Below are 19,777 nucleotides of genomic sequence, written 5' to 3'. Positions count from 1 at the left end.
GCACGGTGGTGGGGGTGGTGATCTACACCGGCAGGGAGCTGCGCAGCGTCATGAACACCTCCAACCCCCGGCACAAGGTACAGTATTGTGAAGCACAGCCTGAACAACAACATTAGATCACTTGGTTCAGGGGGTCCGCGGGGTCTGACAAAGTATTACAAGTTGATAAATCAATTTAGCGAAAATTAAGGCTATTAAACGGCATTTTCCAAGGTTTTACATTTTGTAGCTTGTGTTCAATACGTATATGAATTGTCCAAAGAGGTTGTGTTCTACAGTGTGCCGGACATCGCACGCTCACTGCTTGATAGCGCGAAGGCTCGTTTACGCCGGTTGCTAAGCAACATCGTTATGGGGAAATGCAAGTTTGCGTCCAAATGGTTGGAAGATAAGGAGGAAGGACAATCAATACTGTATATAGTCAATGTGAGGTAAAGTGTGTCGCCAAGGTAACCGGTTAGAACTCCAAGTGGCGATGAGGTCTTGAAATGTACGGAGAGGGTCTTAAAAAAGGCCTTGAAAGGTTTTACATGTGACTTCAGGGTTCCCGCGTACACCCCGTAGTTACACACGGAACCATTTGCACATATCGTAATCGCACTACCTGCTTTTACATTTAATAACTCCCACACTTATTTACTGCTATAATTCCACTTTTCACAAAACCGTATATCTAATCTAATCTGGTTTAAATGAAGATTTAGGATTTTAAGGGAATTCATCCTTAGAATAATAAAATAACTTGTTTATATTTCTAATCTGCTTAGCTCTGTGTATTGGACATACACAGATTAGTTTTACATTATTTGATCTCATCATGTCTGCCTCTGGCTCGCTCTAGGTGGGTTTGTTTGACTTGGAGGTGAACTGTTTGACTAAGATCCTGTTCGGGGCCCTTGTGGTGGTGTCGCTGGTCATGGTGGCCCTTCAGCACTTTACCGGCCGCTGGTACCTCCAAATCATTCGCTTCCTGCTGCTCTTCTCCAACATCGTGCCCATCAGGTACGACTTCACATCCTGGACTAAAGGTCACCAACTGTGCAAAGTCCTCTTCTTCATGTCTCTTCTACATCAACATGTGTCCCCTCTTCTCCATGTCTCTTCTACATCAACATGTGTCCCCTCTTCCTCATGTCTCTTCTACATCAACATGTGTCCCCTCTTCTTCATGTATCTTCTACATCAACATGTGTCCCCTCTTCTTCATGTCTCTTCTACATCAACATGTGTCCCCTCTTCTTCATGTCTCTTCTACATCAACATGTGTCCCCTCTTCTTCATGTCTCTTCTACATCAACATGTGTCCCCTCTTCTTCATGTCTCTTCTACGTCAACATGTGTCCCCTCTTCTTCATGTCTCTTCTACATCAACATGTGTCCCCTCTTCTTCATGTCTCTTCCACATCAACATGTGTCCCCTCTTCTTCATGTCTCTTCTACATCAACATGTGTCCCCTCTTCTTCATGTCTCTTCTACGTCAACATGTGTCCCCTCTTCTTCATGTCTCTTCTACATCAACATGTGTCCCCTCTTCTTCATGTCTCTTCTACATCAACATGTGTCCCCTCTTCTCCATGTCTCTTCCACATCAACATGTGTCCCCTCTTCTTCATGTCTCTTCTACATCAACATGTGTCCCCTCTTCTTCATGTCTCTTCTACATCAACATGTGTCCCCTCTTCTTCGTGTCTCTTCTTCATGAACATGTGTCCCCTCTTCTTCATGTCTCTTCTACATCAACATGTGTCCCCTCTTCTTCATGTCTCTTCTACATCAACATGTGACTCCTCTTCTTCATGTCTCTTCTACATCAACATGTGTCCCCTCTTCTTCATGTATCTTCTACATCAACATGTGTCCCCTCTTCTTCATGTCTCTTCTACATCAACATGTGTCCCCTCTTCTTCATGTCTCTTCTACGTCAACATGTGTCCCCTCTTCTTCATGTCTCTTCTACGTCAACATGTGTCCCCTCTTCTTCATGTCTCCTCTACATCAACACGTGTCCCCTCTTCTTCATCTCTCTTCTACATCAACATGTGTCCCCTCTTCTCCATGTCTCTTCTACATCAACATGTGTCCCCTCTTCTTCATGTCTCTTCTACATCAACATGTGTCCCCTCTTCTTCATGTCTCTTCTACATCAACATGTGTCCCCTCTTCTCCATGTCTCTTCCACATCAACATGTGTCCCCTCTTCTTCATGTCTCTTCTACATCAACATGTGTCCCCTCTTCTTCATGTCTCTTCTACATCAACATGTGTCCCCTCTGTGGAAAGAGACTCTGAAAGGTTCAGGAGAAAAGATTCTCTCTCTTTTTGATCCATTTCTATAAAAACCTGTTTGAAAATGAGCTGATCAGATTTTGGCCACTTTATGATGTCATAACGATGTGTTGTCTTGTGTAACCATTAGCCAATCAGCAACCAAGGTAACCCCCCCCCCCTTATCACCTGAATCTCCTCCTAGAGCACCATTGTGTTCTTTGTAACCAAATGTCTCTCAGAGGGGCGTGGGGAGGGGCTCCTTATTTTCATCTAGAGTAACAGACAGAGAATCAGCACTTTGGAAACAGGGCTGAAACAGAGGGGATTATGGGTAATGCTGCAATGATCTGTTTGGTGTTTGGAGCCAAACACTTCAGAGACATGTTCTGTATATATCTGAGAGCTGTAATATATTGATGAATGACAGCATAATAGGGGACCTTTAAAGTCATCTGTATTCTTGCATTCTGGGAACACGTGAGGGGCAAAAAAACAAACACTAACTAGCTTCTTTTTTTGTATGCAGTTTGCGTGTCAACCTGGATATGGGGAAAATGGTTTTCAGTTGGATGATAAAGAAAGACTCCAAGATCCCCGGGACGGTGGTGAGAGCGAGCACCATACCGGAGCAGCTCGGACGCATCTCCTACCTGCTGACGGACAAAACAGGTTAGACTGGGACGGGGCAGGAAGGAGCAGGGTTGGTTAAAGTATTCAGAACCTTGACTTAAAGGTGGGGTAGGTAAGTTTCAGAAACCAGCTCGAGTGCACTACAATGTGAAAGTACACAGCTGAAAAGAATCCGCCCCTTCCTTCAGACTTCCTCACAGAGCACCTCCCCCAACACACATGAACGCGCACATGACGTCAGCAGATGGGTGAACGTGGCCGCCCGTTGCTGGCGAGTCATTGAAGTACTGCTGCGATGCACGCCCAATGAGGGCACGAGATACATTTGTGCGTGCACGAGATGGAGGCTGACAGATTACAGAATCGGATTGGTCGTGCTTTTTACAGTACCACGGCTTCCACAGATGACATTTTTTTATGGATTTTCTGTCAAAGCACTTAAGCTATTCATTGCTGTCGGGACGTTGAGAGCATTCCATGGAATATAACAAAAAGTGTATCTCGAGCCGGTTTCTCAAACGTACTTTCTTAAGTAAACATACTAATACGACTCTGTAAAAACATTCCATAACAAGTCAAAGTACCTCATAAAGAATGGTACTTAAAGTGTAAGGAGTTAAAAGTACTGGTTGCACATCAAAATGACAAAATATTTCAAGTGAAAAGCAGTAAATCTTCACAATTTAGAATCTGGAAGTGTGAAATGTTCTCACAAAAAACGTTTTGCTCGTTGTTTAAGGTTCCTAAATATAATGTTGGGTCGTTAAATCAATATCAAAGCATTATATTTCACAATCTATTCCTGTGTGTTTTGTCTTAAAATCTCTATTTATAAAGTTACTAGGAACTAAATCTTCCTAATCCATAAATGTTGTGGAGTAAAAAGGACTATATTACAGTTCGAACTGTAGTGGAGTCGAGAAAATAAAGTACAGGCACCTAAAATGTGTACCCAAGTGCAATACTCAGAGTAAATATACTCAGTTACTCTCCAACTGGTTAAAAGCAGCATACTTGACATTAAAAAAGCCGTAGTCTTGTGGCTTATAGAAGCACAGAAGCCAGCCTGTGGAGCAGTAAAGTGAGGAGTTATAGTGCAGAGGATTTGCCGAGGAAGTGTCCAGTAGGACAGAGTTAAGTCGTTTCCTTCCCTGGGGGGTTTAGCTCTGCGGTGGGGTCTCTGCTCCCTGCTACTTATTGGACCCTTAAATCATAAAAAAAGCCTCTCATCCATACACACCTTCAGAGCACAACACCTCCACCAGTGCACTTCCTCAGGCGCGAGGTGTTACAGGTCATATTTATAGCCCTCATGCCCAATAAAGTGATCAGCCTCTCCCCCTACCCAGAGGGTGATAAGGCCGGCGGGGTCCGCGGGTCAGGCTAATGTACGCGCGAGGCCCCTGAGGTCTTTTTGATATACTGGCGGAAAATGCTTTTAAAGTGAGTGTGAGGATACAGAGGGAAGGCTTCTGGCTTCCTTACCATATTTTTCCAATCACCATATGTGACATGCTAACTCTGTTTTTAGTAACTGCTTGTAAATCCAAACACCGTAGACATACTTTAGATATCTTTTGTGACCAAGTTTTTATTACATTTCCCACCCTTTTTCACAAGACGACATTACCATACAGAAATAATACAAGTGTAAATACAGGAAAGCGCATAAGGGCAAAGCCGGCGGTTTGTTTGTTCTTCTTGTGTGTTAGTCATCCACACCAATCAGAAGTGCTCCACATGTACCAGCCATTGTTAACCAATCAGAAGTGGCCCATGATAGAAGGTGATAGACAGATTGATCCAATCACCTGCCAAGTCTTTTCCAAATGGCTTCCAATGGAGCTTTAGATGGTTTGGTGAAACAAACCATCTGAGTCAGGTTAGTAATGCTCCATCACATGATTCTATCACAGGGTGAATCTGAAACTGAAGCTTGACTTTAAAGCAGGGGTTCTCAAAGTTTTGATGAGTGAGGGCCAATGTAGGTACCCAATATTGGATTGAGGGCCGCCCAAGAAAAAACGGAACACAAAATAATTCCAAAACAAACCCTTTCTTTATTGGACTAACCAATTACCGCAACTCGCGAGGTGCCTAGTTGCCATGCAACCAGTAGTCTAGCAAACTTTCCACAAGCTGTCATTCATAATTTAGGAATGACAACCCAGGGGACGCAGTTTTACCATTCTTAAATTCCATTCTAATTCTTACTAGATACAACCATGGAGGATTAAAATATAACGCATGCATTTCAGCGTGTCACATTAACTATCGCGGGCCGCCAGAAACATTTCCGAGGGCCGCCATTGGCCCGCGGGCCGCACTTTGAGAACCCCTGCTTTAAAGCAACCCAACGGGAGTTTCTTGTAAGTTTAGTTATTTCACTCGTAGCTCGGGCTGCGGGGGTGCTAGAGACGGGAGCACGTTGATGCGACCTTCCTAGCCGGAGATATGGCCGCATTTTACAATAAACTTCCGTTGGGTCGCTTAAAAACAAATATCGCAAATTGAATCGCAATATCTGTCAGAAAAATCGCAATTAGATGATTTCCCCTAATCGTGCAGCCCTAGCAGGGAGTCTTGTCCACTCCAATCCCACCCCTCTTGCTGTACCAACAAAATGATAGATCTTGTTTGTTTACAATCTTACAGTTAATCTTTTAACACACATTTTAACATATTCATTTATAATCCATGCATTTTTATATTTAATTGTTGTACACATTGGAAATGTTTCCAAAATTACAATCATTTCGAAACCAAAATGTAAAACACCATTACATTTTGTTTCTATATATTAAGGCAGCGTGATTTTGATAGATATCTGATTGGGATTTTTATTTGTACTTTAGGGTTCACGATATTGCTCATTTTTGCATCATAATTCACATTATCATTGAAATATATCTATGTATATATATATATTTAAATGTAGGGTTTGGTTTTCAGGAAGATATTTGCCAAACTAATATGTTTTATTAAGTCTGTAGATTACGGTTTGTAGGCTGGGATATCTCTATAGCTCCGCAACACTTAGTTGCAACAAGTGCCTCGAATGGTTTGATAGCATTGAACAAGGAGTGATGACAGCCACCCAAACAGTTCTTTAAAACATATTCAGCTTTACTCTGCTCCCTGACATTTAAATATTACACTAGTCCATATTTAGAAATTGACCAAATTCAAATAATTGTGCATAAGTATCACATGTAGCACAGGACGCTTAATTAAATCTAATATTTTAAGGGGATATTTTTGAACACCTTTTAAATCCAATCTTTACCAGGAACTCTCACTCTGAATGAAATGGTGTTCAGGCGCCTCCATCTTGGAACGGTGGCGTACGGGATGGACTCGATGGATGAAGTACAGAGCCACGTGTTCAGCGCCTACACACAGGTAAGAACAACATGTCTACGCAGTGAGAAGAATCACTGAACATCACTCATTTAGAAAAAACAAACCATGAAGAAAAGATTGAAATTCCAAAATCTTGGGAAAGGCTAAAACAAACAGCCGCGAGCATTGTTTTAAGAAACGTATCGGTTTGTGATTATTGTTTGGTTGAATGCTTCCTGACCTCAGATGACACTCTTTGTCCCCCTTGACACCAGAGGTTAGCGAAGCAGGAAACAGGATTAGCCCACGAGCAAAGCACTGACCGGACTTCTTAAATGACGCTACCATTAACCCCTGGCACGCACAGGCGGCTAAAAATAGCACGGGCACAATGCAGAAGCAGATTGTTCAAATGTACTTCTCACATCTGGTTATGTTTACAGGCCACTATCACGGCAATCATGGGAACTGCCGTTAGCGAAACGGCTCGTTTCTCAGACTAAGAACTCCAGTTTAAAGTGAACAAAGTGTGTTCATGGGTCATTTCACAATTGGAGGACAATTTAGACATCAAACCTTCTGAGAAGTTAACCCTGCAGCGCTTATTGGTGTGCGAGAAGCCTGTAGAAATGGTATATATGTATTAAAGGTGTATATTCACCTTTTGATCTAACTATAATTTAAACACAGTTGTATTCATTTTGAAGAAAATATTATAAGTTGTTGCATCATGCTTAGGCTACCTGGTGGCACTAAATAAAAAGCAGTTTATGTTCTGTGGAAATAGATGATGCTAAATGACACATACACATTTAATTTGACTGCAGAAAATGCAACTCTTGAACTGTTAATATTCAAATTTTTGAAAAGGGGTTGCGAGTAACAATGATAGCAAAAGCCTAGAAGGAGGGACAATAGAAACATGCCATTTTAGGGGGAGTTTGAGAGATTTGATAGTGCATCCATTGCATGTTGAAGCATTTTGGGCGTTGGATTATTTGACATTTCATACGTGGGACAGAACATTTCCTCCGAACCCGGAATGACCCATAAAGTGTGTTCATACAGTTTGTTTATAGAGTGGTGCAGTGACGAGTCCTAAAACCCGGAAGTGAGTTAGCATTCTATCACTTCCTGTTCCCTCGTCTCAGAGCCAATGGGATCTCTCCATAGGATTTTGGAAAATAGCTGGAAATAAGGAGAAAGTTAAGAGACGGGTCACGTTTTGTTCTACGACATTAAATCCATCAGCAGTGACCCCACAGGTGATTTTTGAAGAGTTTACGTGTCTGAAAAACAATGTTTTTTAACAAGTGGCTGAAGAGGACTACAGAAGTTGTCGAGGACGTTGTACGTCAATACGCCGAACGAAGCAAGTACCTGCCTCCTGAAAACTGTTAAAACAAAAGCTTCAACTTGTACAATTTTGAATCTGTATCTTTGAATATGGACCTTAAGTTGGCGTGGCGGTGAAGTCGTGCGACCCTGCTGTACTCGGCTATAGTTCCTTTATAGCATAACGTTAGCATTTAGCTTCTGGCGATTAGATTTATGATTAGAAAATGATAAAAGTGGGTAGACGTGTGGAGATTATCCGGCTGAACAAAACGTGCATTTATCAAACAGGTTCGTTTTCCACAGACCTTATTTCGAGCTATTTTCCAAAACCCTATGGAGAAATCCCATTGCTTTTTTGTCGAGGGAACCCATGCAGCTTACGTCATCCCTGCACCGCTCTATAGTCAGTGCAGTTTGACATTACAGATTATAAACTGTACTGGCTTCAAAAGCTGCCTTCACTTGACACCACTCTGAAAGTTTCCCATTAGAAAAAGGTAATACCTCTTTTCAGATCCCTCTAGTATGTCGCCTTTTGCTCACACTGCCTTCTGTCCTTTTCCTGCAGCCCAGCCATGACCTCCCAGCCTCCAGAGCTCCAGCAGCCACTAAGGTCCGCAAGACCATCAGCAGCAGAGTCCACGAGGCGGTGAAGGCCATCGCGCTGGTGCACAACGTGACGCCCGTGTACGAAGCCAACGGTGTGACGGACCAGGCCGAGGCGGAGCAGCACTATGAAGACACGTGCAGAGTGTACCAGGCCTCCAGCCCCGATGAGGTACGATGGTCCGACACAGGAACATGTACCTTACACTAGGGGTGTCCAAACTTTTTTCACCGAGGGCCGCATACAGAAAAATATACAAAGGGCTGAGTCGCTCACTAGAGCAGGGGTGTCAAACTCAATATCATCACGTGCCACATTCGCATTATGGTTGCACTCAAAGGGCCGGTTGTAACTTTAAGACTATATAAAAATACATATATAAATATTTAATATATATAAAATAAAGTATTATATTACATTATTGCCTCTGCATTGGATTATTATCAGATAGGGTAATAACTTCATAATTAACTACGTCTGAAAGCAGAAGTCTAGAGCAATTCATTGTAAGTCTCTTCAGCGAGAATGTCACAAAATGATTTAAAATTAAATTAAATTTAAAAAAGTGAAATTTGAGATGCATTGTGGGACATGTAGTTTATGGGCAACGTGCTTCTGTAAATCGGCATGTATCCGTATTTGCAAGCTCTTGTGGGGCCGCATAAAATGAAGGCACGGGCCGGATTTGGCCCCCAGGCCTTGAGTTTGACACCCCTGCACTAAGCAAGGCAAGGCAAGTTTATTTATATAGCACTTTTCAACACAAGGCAATTCAAAGTGCTTTACAAAAAACGAAAGACATTAAGAAAATGGCATTTACAATCAGTCATTAAAAATAAAAGCTAATAAACATAAAAAGAAAAAATACATGGATACAAGTTACAGTGCAGTCTAAGATATGAATAGTTCAATTAAAAGCAGCGACAAAAAGAAAAGTCTACACTCGAGGTATATCGACTCATAAGTTCAGTTATAAGTTAGCGAAATCAATCAAATGTTGGTACATTATGCTTGTGAGTGTTGGCAGCTCATCCCTTAGAAGCCTCAGACTGATTATAATAAGGAGAAATAGGAAGGGTCTATTTGAAGCTTGTTATGGAAATAAGTCATTGGGCTTTTTATCTTATCAACTAAGATTTGTTAGAAAATGTTTCCAACTTGAATTGACTGAATTTATATGAAAAGTGTTCTTATTAACACATGAATACTACTGTATGATATATTTGTACATGTATATTTAAGAAGTACAATATAAGACAAGCACAAGTTTAATTTCATTATACTCTTTGAATTTGATGAGGGCCGATTCAAAATGGTCCCTGGGTCGTAGTTTGGACACCCCTGTCTTACACCAACTATTGAATTCCTCTCCTTTTGTCCTGCGTCTTTGTGCAGTACGTCCATCAAATGATATACTTGAATTCACATAGAAGCTACACAGGAAATACATGTTCAAACACGTCATCTTGGCATGTTGGGAAATGCACACCGTATCTACTTGAACATCATTTTCTCAAGGACAAACATTGATAGTTTGTGAACAGACTTCCGATCTTAAGACGGCGTTCTCGCTCTTTCTCAGTAAAGGCCATTATCTCGAGTGTCTTCCCTGATTTCACAAGCCATAGCGGCCGTCCACATTAATGTCCTTGATCTGTATGAATTGTTTGAACTTCAGGAAGAGGGCTGCAGGAATCCGACTTGTATCCATTTCCTGCGATGTAAATACGGATTTCCTTAATGGGCTCCCCAGGCCATTGCACTTACACCCTTTTGAATTTCCTCTTTGATAGCATATTTGAATAGTGCGCAGGACGTCTGCTGCGATTAAAACACTGTGGTTCATATGGTGGGAAGGAAATCGAGCAGTTTTAGGTGGATAGAAAGGTAACTGTTTATTTGTCCTGAACATTCAGTTGGCTCTCCAACAGCTTTCAGGAAGTCTTAAAATAGATCTGGTTTTGGTTGTGAGCGTTATGGACGACCGCTAAATGCTGTCAAAACTGAAACATTTTTTAAGATGTCTGCATGCCAATTATAATCTGAGTTGTTGCACTGGTAATAGTAATCAAACGGATGATTGGAATGATGTGTTATCATCCAACCAAGATAGTTCTGAATCACTTTCCTCTACTCTCGTAAAAAACGTCAGTTGTGCGATTGTTAAGTCAAGCCAATTGGATACAGCATTATTCAGTCCAGTTAGAAATCTGCAGTGGATTTTGAAACTGCGACTACAATGCAGCGCTGTTGTGGTAACCAGATCCAAGAAGTATTTCTAGACTGTGACGAAGTCTTATTTCCCAAAATGCATGACCAACATTACGGTGGTGAAAGTACTCGTGGTCTGGCATTGTCAGACTACATGGTCACGTATTTGTATAAGAAGTGATTTCTCAACAATAACAAAATGTGCGGTTTAGCGTTAGCATTGACATGTTGTAGTTGACTCTCATCTGTGTCCATTTGGCGGTGTGCTATTAGGCCTGTCAGAAGATGGATGATGGATTGGGGATGTGAAGTGACTTCAGGTCTGGAAGTCTTCTCCCTCACATTGATTTAATGGCAGTCGTCTGTCGTGTCCTTCAGAGAGGAGACGAAACTATTTTCACTTCAGAAATTGACATTTACGGAGCTTATCAATCAATAGTGTTGAGTGCTGAAAATGTTTGCGTTATAAGACTAAATGATTACTGTGCTTTCTACTCTGTCCACAGTGCCTTTAATTGTTTGTTTTGTATTCCAAGTAATGGAACGTATTGATATAAAAGGCTTCCACATAATCATTTGTTCTTTTCATTTGCGTCATCCATCTGAAACGAGGACAAATCAGAAAAAATACTGAATTTATGCCGGGATTTATTAGTATTACGACTATACTTCCTGCAGATACTGTCCTTGGATACAAGTTGGATATTGCACTTATCAATACTGCAATTTAAAATCAATGTATTGTGCCGCCCTAATGAGAACAAAAAAAGCACTGGTTCCTTCCCCCCTCTTGCCGTGTGCAGTACAATGAGGTGTTATGATTTGAACCTAAAACCAGTATCAGATCAATACTGCAGCCCGTCCATCCGTTCCCTCTCCTACAGTCACGCGTCAGTGAGCAGCCAGTAAAGCTTTCCCCCGTGGTGTTGGTAGGTGTCGCTGGTGCAGTGGACTGAGAGCGTGGGTCTCACTCTGGTGGGAAGAGACCATTCCTCCATGCAGCTGCGGACCCCTACTGGACAAATACTGAACTTCACCATCCTGCAGATATTCCCCTTCACCTACGAGAGCAAGAGGATGGGCATCATAGTGCGAGTGAGTGACACGATCATTCAGTGTGTCCGTCAGCAGGTTGTGTATGTTGTTTTATATGTGCTTAAAATAAATTGAATGGACTTCATAGTTTGTTTAATGTTCTTGTTTGTCAGTGGTTGTTGCTATGACTGTGTCTCAATACTTTACCAAGACAAACAGAATGTAATAATCCTCATTATCTGATAGAAGCCTCACCTCCTAACCTCTGACTAAGTCTGATGACTAACTTTACTTTTGTTGGCTGGGATTGACCTCAGGAAGCCCGGATGTTAAAACTTCCTCAGGATAATATTTGTGAACGCTTTGTGAAACCCCTCGTGTATACCGAAATAAGTTGAGCATTTCTAGGCAACCCAAAATCATTGAATAGTGGGCATGGAGCGGAAATCCTGAAACAAATGGGCGATTCAATTGAACATGTATAAGATCTGTCTATTTCATTTCTATTTCTATGTGAATACATTGTTTTTTAGGATGAATCTACCGGAGAGATCACTTTCTACATGAAGGGTGCCGATGTGGTGATGGCAGGCATCGTGCAGTATAACGACTGGCTGGAAGAGGAGGTACAATCGTGATAGTATAACTACCGTACTTTCCGGACTATAAAGCGCACCTGCATATAAGCCGCAGCAGCTAAATTGTCCGTCTGTCTTGCTCTCGTTCTGTCTCTCGGTTCCACTTTGGCGCGCGACCTGTCTCACTCTTTTGTGGGCGCGGACCGGTCATAGAGCCCATAGCGTTAAAGGTGGTTAATGTTACCTGTAAAATCCATAGATTTAGGAGGTTCCCTAGTGGCCGTTAGCTGTACAACAAAAATGGGGGGGAAAAGTCGCGGTTTATAGTCCGAAAAGTACGGTATTATATATGAATGTACAGACTTGGTGACACGCTAATCCAGATGTTGCTGACTTTGTTTTCAGTGCGGGAACATGGCGAGGGAAGGCCTCAGGGTCCTTGTGGTGTCAAAGAAGTCCCTGACAGAGGAGCAGTATCAAGATTTTGAGGTAAGTGTAGTGTATTTGCACGCTAATGAAGATATCAATGACTAAAGCTACGATTCACTTCAGTGCAGGAGACGAAAGGAAGCCTGAAAGGGTTATTGAGAGTCCTCGTCGTATAGAAACAACATCTCTGTACATAAAACACACGGGCAAGGATACATAGACGTTTGAGAAGGAACGAGAATAGGGAAATATGAACAACCAACAGAAGCATCTTGCCATTTAGGTTCAAGGCGCGTGACTGGTTCTGCAAAGCCAAGGAAGATATTCATTTCAGGTACATATTTACTGAGTTGAATAAGTGTCTACCTCTTAATTTGATACACAAAAATGTATGACTTTTGCCATAACATTAACACACAGTGACCTGGGGCGAAACCGAGGACCTTTGACACTACTCACACTCCTATAGTGTGTCTGAATTGTGTCAATAGCTGTGCAATAAATAGCAGAAATATCAACACATTGTTCAATATTTGTTCAACTCAAATTGCCCTCAAAACCCCCACAAACGTATAATTATGTTTTATGCAGTCATCTTCAGCATGTTTTAAATGTCAGAGTGTGTTGCTGACTAATTCGATTCACCTCTGACCCCCGGCCCTTCAGTCCACACACCCCACCCTCCCACACACACACACACACCCTCTCATTGTCTGAGCAGGGCAGGGCCGTCTCCCCCTGCAGTCTTCGGCCCCAGGCCCGTTTCTGAACAGTAATTGTGTGAGCAGAGCTGGAAGGCAGCAGTGAGTCACACACACACTGAGTCACACACATAGTTTGTGTTCCTGTATGAGTCACTCTCCAATTTGTTATGCTTTATCTCCCTCACATATTGCCCGAAGCTGGGAGGCTGGAGAGGGGCGTTAACCGGTTGATATTGTCTTTTGGGGGTTTTCAGATTTCTAAATCACAGTAGAATTAAATGCAGGCAATCACTGTAAAGCTTAAGGGAAATGTTGATATCTTTATAAGACATTATTTATGCTGCACTCAATATAATATCTGTACACAATGTGTGTGAAGCTTTTCTGTTGCAGTTTGTAGCTTGTCTCTCTATCCCTGGCTGTTTTCCTGCTTGTTCTTGTTCAACCCGCCATTTTGTCGCTTTCATTTTGTTATTTTTTATTACTATTATGTTTGTTTGACTTTATTTCATTCTCTGTGTGAACCGGTATGTGAAAGCACTTTGTAACTCTGTTTAGGGGGCTGTATAAAAAGGGATTCTACCTAATTGCTACTTTCATCTCCCCCCACTCAAAATCTCCCCGTCCCTCCCCAGGCACGTTACGTCCAGGCCAAGCTCAGCGTGCATGACCGCTCTCTGAAGGTGGCCACAGTGATCGAGAGTCTGGAGATGGAGATGGAGCTGCTGTGTCTGACCGGGGTGGAGGACCAGCTCCAGACGGATGTGCGGCCCACCCTGGAGATCCTCCGCAACGCAGGAATCAAGGTCTTGAAGGGGGGGGGGGGGCTCATAGTAGCAATAAACGAACAAAACAGAGACAAGACCAGAACATATGTTTCCCTCATCTACCTCCAGGAACCAGCCACATCCAAGCACCTCCTTCATGTCTAACAACCACGGTTATAGTGAATTTGAATGAATTATAGAGACTTTTGTTCGTGGTGTGGGTTGGCACGCTTCACATGGTTGACGGGAAGTTCTTCAACCCACGTTTGAATGGAAAAAAGCATTTGGTTTTCTGCAAGGGAGCTAGAAATCTGACCAGTCACTGTGATGAACGTGGAGTCAGAGTTGCGGTTTTTAATTTAAAGGGTCGGTTCAGAATCAGAAATCCTTTTTGTCCACGAAACTAAGCAGTGCAGAGAAAAGGCAAATAAATAAGATACACATGTCAATAAAATACCAATCAATGAAGTACACATCCAAGGTATAGAAATGAGTAGCAGCATGCGAGTTAGTGAACATATGATGAGTGGTGATCGGCCACTTTTATCATTATTGCATTTTGAAGGTGATATTGTTTTATTTCACAACAGTGTTATTAGGTAGATACGTAGCAATCAGTAACAACAATACTAAGCTAAAACAAATGTCTGTATTGCACATCATTATTGCTATTTCACAACAATGCAATACTTAGGTGCGTGTTATTTCATATTCACCCAGAATAAGTTAAAACACATGTTCTCACTTAAAGGCGGGGTAGGTAATTCACTTCAGAAACACTTTGTTATATTCCATGGAATGCTCTCAACATCCCGATAGCAATGAATATATTAAATGCTTTGACAATAAATACATTAAAAAGTCATCTGTGGAAGCCGTGGCGCTGTAAAAAGCACCATCTGAGCCGGCCCGGCTAAAATAACTGGATGGCCTACCTGCCTGTCAGCCTTCCAGCTGGGCACAAACTTACCTCGTGCCCTCATTGGTCATGTGTGCGTTCCTGTGTGTTGGAGGAGGGGCTCTGTGAGGAAGTCCGAAGGAAGGGGCAGATTTTTTTCGTATTTTTTTTCAAATTCTAGCGCACTCGAGCTGGTTTCTCCATTCTTACCTACCCTACCTTTAACTCGAGTCATAGCAGAGCAGATGTGTTTTCTGCTCGGGTTTAAAGATATGTGTCTGTGCTGTTTGCCTTCACCAACAGTACAGTGGAGGTTAATGGCATTTAGGTACAGATAGGAAATAGAGGATCAAAAAGCAAATCTATGGTCAATAGTCACACATTGAAATCACCCCACACACACAGTGGGTGTTTCTCAATGTCGAGGACGCTTCCTTGGTAGGACATGTCTTCCGAGTCACTTGCTTCAGAAGCGAGGCAAGAATCCTTCCTGGCATTCGGAAAACGAAGAGTGGAACAGGCGAGCAAGTGTGCGTCATATGAGAGGCCCCGCCTTAAATGTTCCGCCACAGATTTGGGGAAATTGGTCCGTGCGCAAAGCATTGTGGGGATTTTAAGACCGCGGAGGATACACATGTGCAGCCTCGCAATCTCTCGCTACGAATGACGCCGGGCTCGGTAGAATTCCAAGGAGCCTGGAACAGTCCTTCGGCGGGACTCGATGACGTAGCATCCTTGAAATAGTGGCTCTGGAGCATCCTTCCTTGACATTGAGAAACACCCAGTGACATTTATCCCATTCCAGTATTTAGGGCTGCTCGATCATGGCAAAAATCATAATCTCGATTATTTGAGTCAATAATTGATATCACGATTATTAAAATCGATTATCCATTTACTTTGAAAACATCCATTTATTGAAAAAAAAGACAGTTTGAACAGTATTTGAACCGTATGTTTTTAACAGTTGATTACCCTGATCTTTAAGTATAATTGTAATAACTGAAAAACCAATAAAAATAATAAATACAAATAAATAATCCTTTTATTTCGATTATGTTGTTTTCATAATCGTTGCAAGCCAAAATCATAATTGCGATTTAAAATACGATTAATTGAGCAGCCCTACCAGTATTAGGAGTTAGTATAATATATTAGCTATTATATACACAGAGCCTGACGCTCACAGCTTTGAAATGATAAATTATAGAGCAGGCTACAAACCATTTTAAATTGGGACTTCTTATTCTCTAGAAAGTAGTTCCACATTTTCAAAATAACAGGAACATTGATCGGGTGTGACATGTTACTGCTGAATTATTAGATGGAATAATCTCTTGGATGCATCTCAAGACCTGACAAAACATTGTACTCTTAATGAGGACAATTTATTAGGACAGCTGTTTTTTTGGGGGGGGGGTGGTTTAATGGTTTAATTAACCATTTAAATCCTGCTGTAACCTCAGATAAGCCACATCAAAAATGGCACCATTGAGAATTAGGATTCTGATATCAATCAGGTGTTCTGTTTGAAGCACGACAATAAAGTAAGTGTGTGTGATCGTCTGATAAGTTCGCAGACTGAAGCTCGCAGACGGAGCAGTTCAGGTTGCTGATTAGACTCTTTGACCCCTGGAGCTTTTTGTAGCTGATCCACAGATTGATTACAGTTTGACATTTGTGTGGAATTTCTCTTCAGACGGTGCGTCTCAGGAATCTCAAAAATAATCACGTTACTCTGGATTCTTTGTAGGTGTGGATGCTGACAGGAGACAAGCTGGAGACGGCCACATGCACGGCGAAGAACGCACATCTGATCACCCGCAACCAGGACATCCACATCTTCAGATCCGTGAGTGCAGGACCCCTCCCTCTCTTTTATACATATAAAGTGGGAGGAGCCACACTACAAGTATTTTCTATCTATTATGTTGTATTTTACTGCTTTCATATTTTCTTGATGGCACTTGCTCTCGCAATCACATACAGAAGATGTTAGTTGACTGGTACCAATTATATTGCTTGCTCAACACACACACAAGGAGTGGACATGTAGCCCCCCTGGACCCTTACAGCCGCTATAGTGTGTAATACTTGATTCCAGCACCAAAGGGTTCATCCCAGTTGAATGCAGAACAGCTTCCTCACTCCCTCGACCCAACCTCTGTGAGGCCAGACCCATTAGCTAGTGGTCGTTCAGCCTCACTTAACTAAACATGCAGCCCGAGCCAGCGTCCTGAATAAATCACCTCCCACCAGAGAAAGCATCCGAGCTGCTGTCAGAGAGAACAAACGGAGAGGAGAAACCAGCTGAACCACTCCCACTGGGAACACGCAGAGGGCTCACTTCCTAATTTGTTTTGCAGGTTGCGGTCTCTTTTCGCCGCTTTGATAATCCCCCTTTCTGCGCCTTTCCCCTCTGGCAGCGAGCCAGAGCTGAAGGAGAGCCTGCCATGGAGGAAGGTTACAACTTGCGCACAACTGCGGTTACTGGAAGAGAATAACAATGGTTGGCACGGCTTGAAAACCTCAGTCCCAGCGGACGAGGAGTGCTGACGGGGCCGGCTACACATGCATCTGGATTAGCTTCCTGGTGGCCACCAACGGTCTGATCTGGATTGACGTATGAATAGTGAGCGGCTGAAGGATATTCATACCAGAGCATGACTGATGCTGACAGATTAACGCCGGGCCTCGTCAGAGCTGCATTTCTGGAGATTTGTTAGGTCTATATTTGAACCTGACCTATTGTTTGTTTTATGTTGCTGTGTATTTTCCCAGTTTGCCATTTCGATTTAATTATTTAACCCCCTCTCTATTAAGCACTTATCAACCATGAGGGTTCATTATCTACAGTTCTTACTTTGAATTATTCCATTCTGTTCTGCGGTTTCTCAACATTGAAATGAGGTTGATGCATTACAACGAGGCTAGAACTATATCGTTAAAACATCATCATCATCATCATCATCATCATCATCATCATCATCATCATCATCATCCATTGTGGAAAAACTCTCTGGGAAAAACTGACTGAGCATTAAGCTCTTTTACAGCAACACCTTCAATTCACATTCCTACACGCTAAGTTGAATAACAAACATTTAAATACCAAACAAGTCTGCCAAGAAGGAAAGACATAAAACAACAACAACAACCGCAATTAAAACAATAAAATACAGAAATAAAAACAATAAATATCAACCATGTTTGGGAAACAACCACGTCAGGTAGCATCAACTCCCCCCCCCCCTGCCTGTAATGCCTCAATAGAGTGCCGCAGTGACGCGTCCTAAAACCCGGAAGTAAACTCCTTCCGGGTCCTTCGTCAAAAACGCAATGCAATCTCTCCGTAGGGTTTAGGAAGATAGCTGGAAATCAGGTCTGTGGTTGAAACACATTTAAGAGACGGATCACGTTTTGTTCAGCCGGATAATCTCCACATGTCTATCCTACTTTTATAATGTTCGAATCATAAATCTAGTCGCCAGAAGCTAAATGCTAACGTTATGCTATAAACGAGCTACAGCAGGGTCGCTGCTTCAACGTCACGCCGACTTAAGATCCATATTCAAACACACAGATTCTAAATGGTTCAAGCTGAAGCGTTTGTTTGAACACTTTGCAGGAGGCAGGGACTTGCTTTCAAGCAGAACAGGGCAAACACACTTAGAGTGTTTACGTGTTCGGTGTAATTACGTAAAGCGGCCTGGACAACTTCTGTAGTCCTGTTCAGCCACTTGGTAACAACCATCGTTTCTCAGACACGTCAACTCTTCAGAAATCACCAGCGGGGTCACTGCCAGGGTTGGGAGGGTTACTTTGTAAATGTAATCAGTTACTGATTACTGATTACATGGCTCTGAAAGTAATCCGAATACAGTTACATGTCTTAAAAAAGTAACGTAATCAAATTACTTTTAGATTACTTTCTTTTTCCATCACAGATATGTTTTGGTGAACAGGAGACACAAAAAGCAAAAGGAAATTGAACGTGTTTTTACCGTTTTAATGGCTTATCAAGAGCACAACTGAAACATCACATCTGAAACGATGTAACAACATAATACACTTGTTGGGGATGCAGCTTGTGAGGACTGAGGGACACGGCTTAGAACGGGCGTGTCGCCTTCTGTCCTGCCAGTGTTGGCAGGACAGGAATTAAAATGTCGAACTCGGACTTCATTTTAAGGACATTTCGGCCAGGGGTGTAGAGCTATAGTTTAAACACCGGATTGGCAAAACAGGAGAGTGTGTGCACCAGTCTGCCTTGATCTATGAATTCATGTCTGTGACTCTCACAGTATCTGCTGCCCGCAGCTGTTTTATAGAAGGAAAACCTGCTTCACTTCATGACATCTCTGCAGCGCCAGGAGGCAGCGGGAGGGTTAACTCCGCCTCTGAGAAGACGAGCTCGCACCGCCTTTCGCATCGCCTTCACTGTGTTTACCTTCAGAAATAATCATTAGTAAGGCTAAAGAGCGACCGCAGGCTGATGTGTTTTAACCACACACACCTCTATATACACACACGCGATTTAAACGCAGACTTTTGTTCCTCCATGTTTCGTTGTTATTGTTTCACTGAGCGAGCAGACCCGCGATTTTTTTTTCAAACGCTTTTTTGGTCCATCTGCGGCGGCTCTGATGATTCGAATCGGCTGTACCTACTAGTAATGAATATTACATGTTGAGAGGAAATCTTTCCACCAATAATTCCAATAAGTAATCCAAAATGTATTCACTTCAGGTTTACGAAAGTAACTGTAATCAGATTACTCGTTTTTCAAATGTAACGCAAGCTGAATACAGTTACTTGATTTTTGTATTCTGATTACGTAACGCCGTTACATGTATTCCGTTACAACCCAACCCTGGACACTGCTGATGGATTTAATGTCGTAGAACAAAACGTGACCCGTCTCTTAAATGTGTCTCAACCACAGACCTTATTTCCAGCTATTTTCCAA

At 42.3% G+C, this 19,777-nt stretch overlaps 1 protein-coding gene across 1 annotated transcript in view; it reads left to right on the top strand.

Moving 5' to 3' along the window:
* LOC117449435 (probable phospholipid-transporting ATPase IIA) overlaps nucleotides 1-19,777 on the top strand; it is a 47,800-nt gene that overhangs the window by 12,717 nt on the left and 15,306 nt on the right. Inside the window, exons 10-19 of the mRNA XM_034087116.2 lie at nucleotides 1-77; nucleotides 842-1,002; nucleotides 2,796-2,938; nucleotides 6,189-6,301; nucleotides 8,148-8,357; nucleotides 11,331-11,492; nucleotides 11,966-12,058; nucleotides 12,416-12,499; nucleotides 13,779-13,949; nucleotides 16,562-16,660. Coding sequence (XP_033943007.1) covers nucleotides 1-77; nucleotides 842-1,002; nucleotides 2,796-2,938; nucleotides 6,189-6,301; nucleotides 8,148-8,357; nucleotides 11,331-11,492; nucleotides 11,966-12,058; nucleotides 12,416-12,499; nucleotides 13,779-13,949; nucleotides 16,562-16,660 — 1,313 coding nt within the window. The remainder of the gene's footprint in view (nucleotides 78-841; nucleotides 1,003-2,795; nucleotides 2,939-6,188; nucleotides 6,302-8,147; nucleotides 8,358-11,330; nucleotides 11,493-11,965; nucleotides 12,059-12,415; nucleotides 12,500-13,778; nucleotides 13,950-16,561; nucleotides 16,661-19,777) is intronic.

This window comes from Pseudochaenichthys georgianus, chromosome 7 (genome assembly GCF_902827115.2).
Source record: "Pseudochaenichthys georgianus chromosome 7, fPseGeo1.2, whole genome shotgun sequence".
Taxonomy (NCBI): domain Eukaryota; kingdom Metazoa; phylum Chordata; class Actinopteri; order Perciformes; family Channichthyidae; genus Pseudochaenichthys; species Pseudochaenichthys georgianus.
Note: the sequence above shows the minus strand (reverse complement) of the source record. Positions and strands in the feature narration are given on the sequence as shown.